This window comes from Cydia amplana, chromosome 19, assembly GCF_948474715.1.
Source record: "Cydia amplana chromosome 19, ilCydAmpl1.1, whole genome shotgun sequence".
Classification (NCBI taxonomy): Eukaryota; Metazoa; Arthropoda; class Insecta; order Lepidoptera; family Tortricidae; genus Cydia; species Cydia amplana.
In genome coordinates this window covers 4,964,811-4,975,513 of record NC_086087.1, presented here as the reverse complement: position 1 = coordinate 4,975,513, position 10,703 = coordinate 4,964,811, and the positions used below count along the sequence as shown (strand labels likewise).

Genomic DNA, 10,703 nt, shown 5'->3' with positions numbered 1-10,703 from the left:
GGCGTCAGCGTCGACTGTGCATGCTTGTAAGGAGTGCTCCCGGTACTGGTTTTCTATCAGGGATGTTGCGGATGCCGATTTTTTGACATCCGCGGATGCAGATTTTTAAAGACTCACATCCGCGGATGCGGATGCGGACGCGGATGTCAAGATAGTAGATAGTACCATAAAAAACGTCAAATATTACATTTTAGTAATTTTTTTTTCAAAAATCCGGCCAAGTGCGAGTCGGACTCGCGTTCCAAGGGTTCCGTACATTAAGTCCCACTCATGCTTGACTGCTCATTTCTAATAGGTTTTTTTGGTTAATGACTAAATTACCTAGCAATCTAGCACTTACGCCGTTGCTAAGACGTTCCTGTACCGACCTGTTCCACATCCGCATCCGCATTAAATCCGCATCGATTTTATGCTGATGCGGATGTTGAAAATAATGCGGAAGTTCCGTGGTTGCGGATGCGGATGCGGATATTCGCAACATCCCTGTTTTCTATACAAATACAGTACCGGAAGCGGGAATTCCGGTTCTCGCCATACAAACTCAGTACCGGGAGGGAGCATGTAGTATGGCGAAGCCTCGGGGAAGGCATTGCGCGACTGGCTTCGGCTAAGGCGATTACCATAGGTGGGAACGAAAGGTCCGATCGCTGTATCTCGCTCCAACTTATAGTTATCGCCTTAGTCTAAGCCAGTCGTGCAAGGAGCGTTTAGGCCAATTAGGCCGCGGACTGGATGTAAGCGGCGCGCGGTGTGTCAAGGGGCAAATCATTTGTTCATGCATTTGGTCTTGCGTAATGTATGAATGGCTCTGGCCGCGTAGCCAACGTGCCAAGCGCTTACGCTCCGTAGCGATCGAAACGCAACTGTCACTGTCGCACTCATATGGAAGAGTGATAGGGGGTCATCCATTAATTACGTCACACGTTTAGGGGGAGGGAGGGGGTCAAGAAAATGTGACATTGTGACATGGGGGAGGGGGGAGACACAAACTTTGTGACGTCACTTTAACTTCATCAGTAACCGAACTAGAGAGGCTCAAAGTGTTTCATTGTCGAAGCAATAGCGATTGTCACCTTGGCTAGGCCGGCTGATTTTCCGCTCGCCGCTTGCATCCAGACCGTAGCCTACGCGGCACACTGCCAATGTCTAACTAGTAGCATGAACTCCTTATTCAATATTGATAACTCTCTTGGTGTCACGGACATCAATGAAGTTAGGCTCATTTAGACGGTGCGAGAACTCGCATGCGAGTTTCATTACATTGCGTCATTTGATCGGTCGGCTGAATTGACGTAACCTCCATGGTCCGCAATGTAACTAAAATCGTATGGGAGTTCTTACGCGCCGTCTAAATCAGCCCTTAGAGAGAACATAACATACGCAAATAACTTGTAAAATAAAAGGCCACTACCACTAATATCACTAGCATGTATGAGAACACTTATTTCTTGAGCTTTCCTTTCTGGCAATATTATTACCATTCCATGTTTGTATGATATTTATTGAAAAATAATAGTGATAGAAATAATTTGTCAAACATGTTGTGGCCTCATCCTAAGTAGATTTTATACATAAGCTTATTGATGTATGGCTGACATGGCTGTATTGTATTGAAAGATTCTGTGAAATAAAAACACGTGATCTCTACTTTGGACCAAAAGTTTTTCATTTTAACCTATACTTCATCATCAATGGGCACTGCATCCCTGACGGATGATTGTTGCAACGCTGTGTCAAGAGCGGTTGAGACTGCCAATGCATTTCCGCTTATGGCTATACAGGGTGTCCCAAGAAGTAGTGATATACTGAAGCTGGGAGGTAGAGGACCTAGAGGGCTATCTGAATCACCCCCATGTATGTTCCGCGATTTTTCGTATTTTAGGAGTTATGATTTTTTTTAATTTTTCACCTATCGCCGAGTACGATGATATTTTTATGATGGTGACGTGAACTATTGCGGTAGATGCTTGATTTTTTGTGTGCTAAGCTGATAGATAGGCCAATTCAGTATGGTAACATTTACTATCGTTAGATCTCTGAATGGAATTTAAAAAAAAAATGAATGCCAAGAAAGATAAAATTACCCAGTATGTTTTATTTTTCTAAGCGCCCTTGAAGTTGTGAACATACTGGGTAATTTTATCTTTCTTGGCATTACTTTCTTGGGACACCCTGTATAAGTCTATCGCTGCACGGTACTTCTTGCCGCACAAGTCGCATGTATGAATATGTTGAGCCTCTGGATCCGAGACCAGGCTACCAGCCCGATGACGCCTGTCCCTCTTATGTCACAAGCTTTCCACATCGTGCTTCTTCACTCCCACACATAGGTCCCTACGCCACTCGGGTGTTCGATGCAGCCCCAGCCGTCTGGCGATGGCGCATAACAGCCACATTAAATATCCCCTTAACATAATAAAGCTGGAAACAAATTATCGGACGCGGCTGACGGACGCGGCTCACAGCCGCGACTTATAGGTATCTAGATAATGAATATACACTGAACTGTGCAAACTATCGGAGGTAAGCCGTGGACGTAACCTTGAGCCTTCGGACATCCGACAGAAATCTGGCGCGCTGGATGTTCCTGACTGTGCACACTTTTATGTCGCGCGCGTCAGCCGTGTCCGATAATTTGTTTCCAGCTTAAGGAGGTATTTACTACAATTACCTACTAACATGTGTCTTTTCCTGTTTCCGATCAGGAACAATTTTAAATGTACTTACATACAATTAGCCTTTTATAAATGATAAAATTAAACCAGGAAAATGATGCTTGCTAGCAGAGATGGTATCAAAAAATATAGTTACAAATACATAACTTGTTTTATTGATTTCCAAGTCCAGACAAATAATACAAGATAAAACTATTTAAATGAAATGAAACTTACACTAGCTTTCTGACCTTATATTACAAATAATAATAACAAAACTAAATAATCAACATAGAGTCATAGTATATTTTTAAATTATAAAACTTAGCATCGAAAAGTTACACTTAAAATTCATTAATTTATTGCTTATTATATTTTAAAATATTGTTTTTATATCGGCAACTTCAGTGTGTGTAAATGATTCATGAATATCATTCATTTTCTTAAAGGTGACCATGCAAGGTTCATATAAAGTGGCCAATCTGAAACCAGCACATTCCCTAGATCTGAATGAACCTTTATTTTGTTTAGCCTTGCTTTGAACAAATTGTGTTTTCTCTTGATATATCCAGTTATATTCTAAACTACAAATATGTTTTTAAAATGTTAATGCTTGTGACAAGACCAAAGTAATGATGAAAACTGGCCTTAAAGTTTATTTTATAAAATATATTGCCCAGAATTTTCTTAATCCTTTGAACACCATGCATATAGTGTGGACCTTGTTGGTTTGCACTAAGGTTGATTTTGGACTGTAGCCGCGCATATTCAGTTAAGGTCTTTGGTGGCCAAAGGATTAAGAATTCTTGTAACATTACAAACATTAGTGAACATTCACTAAGGTAGCTATTGATTGGCTAACATAATATACAGTATAATAAAATCCTATAAAATGCCTTAGATTAGGAATGAGTACCATCACAAAGTTTGGAAAGCAAGTTACTGAATAAAATTAGTTATAAATCCATGCCATTATTTTATGCAGTGGTAAAACCTATATTTGTGTAAATACCTGTTGCTTTCACTTACTAGTTGTAAGAAAAAAACAAAAAATCTAAGACAAAGGGAGTATGTATACAGCAAAACTCTGTGGGACTAAACTTATCAGAGGAAGAGATCAAAGCTTAATTTAATATTTTATAAGTCTTAGATGATTAAGTAATTAAAAAAAGTTGGATATTAAAATCAGGGATGTTGCGAACATCCGCATCCGCAACCGCGGAACTTCCGCATTATTTTCAACATCTGCATCCGCATCCGCATAAAATCGATGCGGAGCTTATGCGGATGCGGATGTCGAACAAGTCGGTACAGGAACGTCTTAGCGGCGGCGTAAATGCTAGGTAATTTCATCATTACCTATAACGAAATCGTCTAGATCCAGAAAAGTCGGCCAAGTTACTGTTTATTCAATATAACGCACCTATCTACTTACTCAAATACTAAACGTTTCGTTTTTTTTTTAATAAAAAATACTAAGTGTAATATTTGACGTTTTCTAAGTACCTAATCTTGTGAGCCTTTAGATATCCGCATCCCCATCCGCGGATGTCAAAAAATCTGCATCCGCAACATCCCTGATTAAAATACCAAGCCTAGGTAGGCTAAAACATGACTGGCACTGGATTCTTCCATCACAATACTTTTAAATGCTTGTATTTACTGTCTTGTATTCAATTTAAATTTTTTTAAGTATTTAAACTCTTTTCAACATTTGAGCCAAGAGCCATCACTTGATTTGTTAAGTACACAAGCTTGCTTAGGCTTATACATATTTTGAAATAATTTAGATAAAAGCAAAGTAATAACAACCAAGTTTAATTGGCACAGATAATTTTTGCTAAATATAAATACTGATAACTGGTGGCATCACTCCTGTTTGCCTTTGTTTTCAAATAATAAAACTATTCAGTCCTACAGGTTATGGGCCTCACTGGCTGGTATACTATAGGATATGGGCGTCACTGGCCACTATACCATAACAACCAGAAAAAAGTGTAGGAAAAGATAAAACATAATTCTGCATATTGCAATGTTTTTTTTCTTTTATACTTTTGCTAGCTTTCAAACTAAAAGGCTACTAAATTCTTCAGTTCAGTGGCCTTTGTACGGTGTACTTTCATGCTTATCAAGCAATGGAACATGATGCACATATGCAGTGTAATAACCCAAATAACATCTTCTGGTTAACATATATTGGGCAAAAAGGCATCCCTTGGACTTTACCATACATTATCTACATGCATTAAACCCACAGAGCTTTGCTTGTCATGTAACATAATAATGAATATAAATTAAGAATCACATCAGTCACTAAATTATCAAGTACCAAGTGCACCACAATAAGGCTTGCGCCTCACCCACATTTGAGCTTAACAGTAGAAGGGTGGGAACTAAGCTTGGGGCTTTGGCAGCCTCATCATAGTCTATACCAGTATAATCCACTTAGAAACGCTTCAAAAACTCCTCCGAACAAATACGTGCGCGAGCGTTAACGGCCAGTTTCATTTCACTGATTTCCTTATCAATTTCTTCCATGAAATATATAACGAAATCCACTAATTTGTGCTTGAACATCTGCTCCGTGTGGAAGTTGGTGATCAGGAAGCTGATGTTGTATCCGTCGACGGGTTTCCGCCTCAAAACGATGAAGTTCTCTGCTCGCATCATCATGAAACGCATGAACTTTTTACACAAGATCTTTTCGATCTCATCGGCCTGTTTGATCATAATACTCACTCTAATAGAGTTTATGGAGGACTCTATTAGCACTTTCTCGTTGGCATTACGAGATATGACGACGGGATTCAGCAAGAGTTCTTTACTCGTTCTAACCTCGACCTCGGGCTTGTTGTACCGCTCCACGACCTGCGATGAGAAATGCTCTAAGCACATCGCTGCAGTTAGTGTATGGCGCACGGCCGTTAGATATGGTTTCAGAGTCGCCGACATTACTGTATTTTCCCCTAAAAATGGCAGAGTACCACACCTAAGTTAAAGCTAAACTTTTATCTATAAATTCTGACAGCTTGACTCACCCCCCCTTGACGAAATGAAATCATAAATCATTCGTAAATATTTGACATACATAAGCACTATTTGCATCTCTTTCACACTAGCTGTATTTCACGCAGCACTAGCGACAAATGACAGCTAACATAATTTGCCCCAAACTTTTTTTCATCGATAGATTCTAGTAGTTTGAGGTCCATTTCGTCCATTTAAGCCTGTTCTACACAGCTGGTATCCAAGCTTTAGATCAGAGAAAGCCAAGAGAAAGCAATATTCTCTCGTCGGGGCGCAAAATAACTCCTACGACAAGATTGAAATTTACCAGTAATCTCTTTAATTATCAAATAGGCAAATACGGCTACTTTAAAACGTTTATAAAAATTTGATTATGTGTAAAGCCCTTATATAATACTTGCTGTATTGCCATAAATCCGTAATGTCATATGATTTTCCCTAATGGTAATGACACTGAAATTAAAAAAGATAATAATGGCGGACGTATTGTAAAGTGACGCAAACGTAACGTCCTACGGCATGCGTTTTATTAATATTTTCAGAGTTCAAGTTGTGTTAAATCATTTTTTAACGTCATTAGTGAACACATGACCATTTAGAGAGTTGTCGGCAGTACACCCGAACAATGGCGCGCGAGTTTGATCATCTTTTTAAACTGCTGATTATCGGTGACAGTGGTGAGTGGGCGAGGCCTCGTCAGTAACCGATTTTCCGTGTGATTTTGTGGCAATTTATGGCTCATTGCAATGATGGTGGTGTGTTGCAGGTGTGGGTAAGAGCTGTCTGCTCCTGCGGTTCGCCGACAACACGTTTTCGGGTAGCTACATTACGACGATAGGCGTCGATTTTAAAATAAGAACCCTAGAACTTAACGGAGAGCGAGTGAAGCTGCAGATATGGGACACAGCAGGGCAGGAGCGGTTCAGGACGATAACCAGCACGTATTATCGAGGCACTCACGGCGTCATCGTCGTGTACGATGTCACCAACGGAGAGTCCTTCGCGAACGTCAAACGGTGGCTGCATGAGATTGAACAGAATTGTGATGTAGTGAACAAAGTCTTAGGTGAGTACTAACAAATATAATAATTTGATGTGGATGCGGCTTCTCTTTTCCTCAATTTCATAACACCTTCACCTCTAACCTCCAGGAGGCCTGAAACGAGGTGTTGTTTACGTGTTCCGCCCCCTAAACAAGTTGTTTCATAATGGAATTTGCCCTGACTAATATTAGAACCATTAACCCTACATTAACTTTGATAAAATTGACAAACAATGATTGATATCTTGCAATCAGTTTTGATGTTACTTCTCATAAGATTAGTTCCATTTTAAGGTTTCACTTTGCATTGAACCTATTTTTTAGCTACTTTTATATCAAATAAGCTTCCATTTTTAACAAAAAAGTTAAATAACTTTCATACAATTATCTTTTTAAACATCAAAATCAAAACAGGTTTATGGTGTTGTTTCTGAAATGATACATCAATGAGTTATGCTACTTGAACCGTGTTAGTAATCTAATTATTTATTTCCCTTTGCCAGTAGCACTGGTTTACTGGTGACTCACTTGTACCATGTTCAATATACCTATTGTCATAGGTCAATAAATGTTTTATCTTATGTGGAAATACATGTCTGACCTTTGTCTGAGATAGTGTACTTGAAGTTATATGAAATAGTATTTTCTAATCAGACTTTAGTATTTGTGGTTTATTTGTGAAGGATGTTGTTTTGATATGAAGGTTTTTTAAGCTAGTCATGTTTTTAACTGCTGAAATACCCAAAGTATATTTTTACTGTACAATTTTTTTTATGGCTGATTATGAGAAGCTGTGTGTATATTTTCTGTTTTGGGGAAATAGTTCTTACCTAATTTGTAGCTAGGTAATCACTCAATCTTTAATATATCTGATGTACATATGTTATAAAACATTGTAATGATATAATTTTAAATTTAACCTGCTATAAAACATTTGATTGAATCTGTGTTCTCTTCAATTTGTGGACCAGATTTGTTTATAATTGTTTAATAATGCATGGACATAAGATGTGTTATGTCAGATTTGATGTTTAGGATTACAGTTAAGAAATGGCTAGCACTTGCTGCCGCAACTAGTGCACATCACAGTCAACTTGGTGTTGCAGCAAACTTGTTAAATATTATACCTTTTAAATACAAATTGGCACTTCCAGGTAACAGCTACATAACAGAGTATATACAATCATAATCAGCAGTTTAGTTTTTTTATGAGATTTTATATCGGAGAGCATGAGCAAATGATTATGCTCTCTGAAAGTATCATTCCCAGTTTCCAGTTGTGATAGTAAAATTGTTATTGGGTCTCTAAATCACCGCTACGGAAATCACTAGAAAGTTTTAGTACAAATTTGTAGCTATGGGGCTGTTCATAAATTACGTCATCTACTTTTGGCGATTTTTGATCCTCGCCCCCTAAAATAATCCAAAAATCATGCTTCGAGTTTCCTCCTACATGCTACCAACATCCAATGTCCAGACCCCCCCCCCCCCCTTAATTTGAATTGAAGTAATTTATGAATAGCCCCTATTCAGAATGCCAGCCATGTAGATATCCATAGAGCCTTATCATTTCTGCATCCTAAATACTATAATAAGAGTTCTTATCTTTAACTGAGGGCAAAACTAAATTACTGGGTTGAAATTCCAATTGATAATAAAATTCGTCATGCCAATTGCCATGTTATTGTGAGTCCTGATTTGTAAGCTTGTAAACCAGTTTAAGGGGATGTTATTATTACTTATTATATTTATACAGACAGACCTAACTGTGCTAGTTGGGTACAGAGTAGCATTCTCGCTTCCTTTTAAGCTAAGCAAATTTTCTATTTGCACAATTTAAAATTCTATCAGTAGTTAGTAGTAGTAGACAATAAGTAGTAAGAATAGATTTTGATAAATAATAAACAGGCAAAAACCTAATATGTTTCTCTTTTTGGATTATAAATTTACTGTAGTTGGCTAAGAAAATAAATCATACACTCAATGTTTTTGACAAAAAAAAAAGCCTAATATTTCATGCAGATGGAAATAAAGCAAATTATTACAACACACTAACATCTTACAAAGACGCAGACAGATCTCATAAGGTTGATTACCATAAACAATTAAAAGCGAACTACTTTCATTAACCAAAAACAAAACCCAACTGACCATGGTAAACGGGTCAGCATTTATTTTTCTTATTATGTACTCATACTCATACTCATACTCATATATTTTATTGCATTTCATGTGTACAGAGGATCTTAGGGCTAAGTACAGTTTCAACATGAACCCTGCGAGGGTATAGCAACATAACAGACTAACTAAAAACTAAACTAAACATCTAGATCTCACTTAAAAAATCATGTAAGCAGTGATTATGTAATTGGCAAGATTACAAATTCAGTTGAAATAAGTAGAAGAATGTGGTGATTGCTCTATTCTTTTTATATATTTTTCATTCTTTATAAGGAATGTTGTAGCATTTGAAATATTCTATGAAATTTTGATTATTAATACACACTTGAAAGATATTTCAAATAAATATTAGCTAAACAAAATACTAAGAAATCCAAAAGTCAAGTTACTTTTTTTTCATTTAACCTACATTCCTTAATTTTTGGACGTATGGAAACAAGCTTGAATTAAAGTAGAAAATGTGTTTTTTAAGGGATGGATTGTATACTACACATTGACAATTTAATAAAAAAATGGTTAAAATAATAATACAACATTATACAAGTAAAATACTCAAATGCTGGCTATGATAGTAGCCCGTTAAACATTTTGTTAAAATGTATGTGTTAATTGAAAGGGTATTATAACATTTTCCTATTTACATATTTACTTTTTAATAATAGTTTAGGATGTTTTGATATTTATCCTGAATTTTTTATTCTTTTGGGGCTGCCTAATGTAAAATCTAGAATTCAAATATACCTACCACAAAGAAAACAACCTTGATTCCATACTTTTGGCCTTGGGTGTATGAATGATCAGTTAACTGCTTTGACATGGTGCTTAACCACAGATATACTCTACTTTTACAGTTGGCAACAAGAATGATTGCCCGTCGCGGAAAGTGGTGGTGACGGAGGACGCCCAGAGGTTCGCCAGCCAGATGAACATACCACTGTTCGAGACTAGTGCAAAAGAGAATATCAATGTGGAGGAGATGTTTCTCACCATCACAAAAATGGTAAGTGGTATTTGACATACACAATCAAGACTAAAAAAAAAAACTTTACCGCGGTATTTGCGAGTTAGGTTGCCTTTATTGCGGTATTTGCGAGTTAGGTTGCCTTTATTGCGGTATTTGCGAGTTAGGTTGCCTTTATTGCGGTATTAGCGAGTTAGGTTGCCTTTATTGCGGTATTCGCGAGTTAGGTTGCCTTGTGAACACGGGTACACATACTGGGCCAACGTAGGCCAGTCTTAGGGACGCAGCTATATGGAGAAATGAGATGGCAATATTGCTGGCTACGTCTAACGCACAACCGCGTTCCTTAGATTGGACAATGTTGGCCCTAAATGTGCACTCGGCAAATGTTGATATTTAACACATATCACATATGGCTGTCTAGCCTAGCATGAGTTGCGTTCTCGCGCGCAACTCCATACTTGAAGTCGCGCAAGATCTCTCATGCTAGACCACCACAAGTGTATTGTTTTGGAATTTAAACTGAGTCACCTAACATTCAACTAATTCACACATTTTTAGTTACTACTTTGTTTTCCTGGTAATTCTATTGTTTATTAACCAACATTGCATTATCAATTATCAATTCCAGGTACTAAGATCAAAGCTCGAAATGAAGGAGAGACAAAACGTCACATCAAACGACACAGTCAACCTGAAGAATAGTCGCAGCAAAAGTAGGAAGAAGTGTTGCTAGTGGTGAAATAGGGCGCAGTGCCGGACACTAACGCTATGCTCAAATACTGTGTGTTGCACAACCCTGGCGGGACCCTGGACTACAATACCATAGAGAAATATA

General features: G+C 37.8%; 2 protein-coding genes across 2 annotated transcripts; one reads left to right on the top strand and one right to left on the bottom strand.

Moving 5' to 3' along the window:
- Positions 1–4,783: 4,783 nt before the first annotated feature.
- Positions 4,784–5,682, bottom strand: LOC134656740 (actin-related protein 2/3 complex subunit 4). Its single transcript, XM_063512256.1, has one exon. It carries the CDS (start codon positions 5,604–5,606, stop codon positions 5,100–5,102), a length of 507 nt encoding a protein of 168 aa, XP_063368326.1. The 5' UTR covers positions 5,607–5,682; the 3' UTR covers positions 4,784–5,099.
- A 447-nt stretch (positions 5,683–6,129) lies between these two features.
- LOC134656748 (ras-related protein Rab-35) lies at positions 6,130–10,703 on the top strand. Its single transcript, XM_063512263.1, has 4 exons — positions 6,130–6,358; positions 6,448–6,747; positions 9,756–9,904; positions 10,497–10,703. Exons 1-4 carry the CDS (start codon positions 6,307–6,309, stop codon positions 10,599–10,601), a joined length of 606 nt encoding a protein of 201 aa, XP_063368333.1. The 5' UTR covers positions 6,130–6,306; the 3' UTR covers positions 10,602–10,703.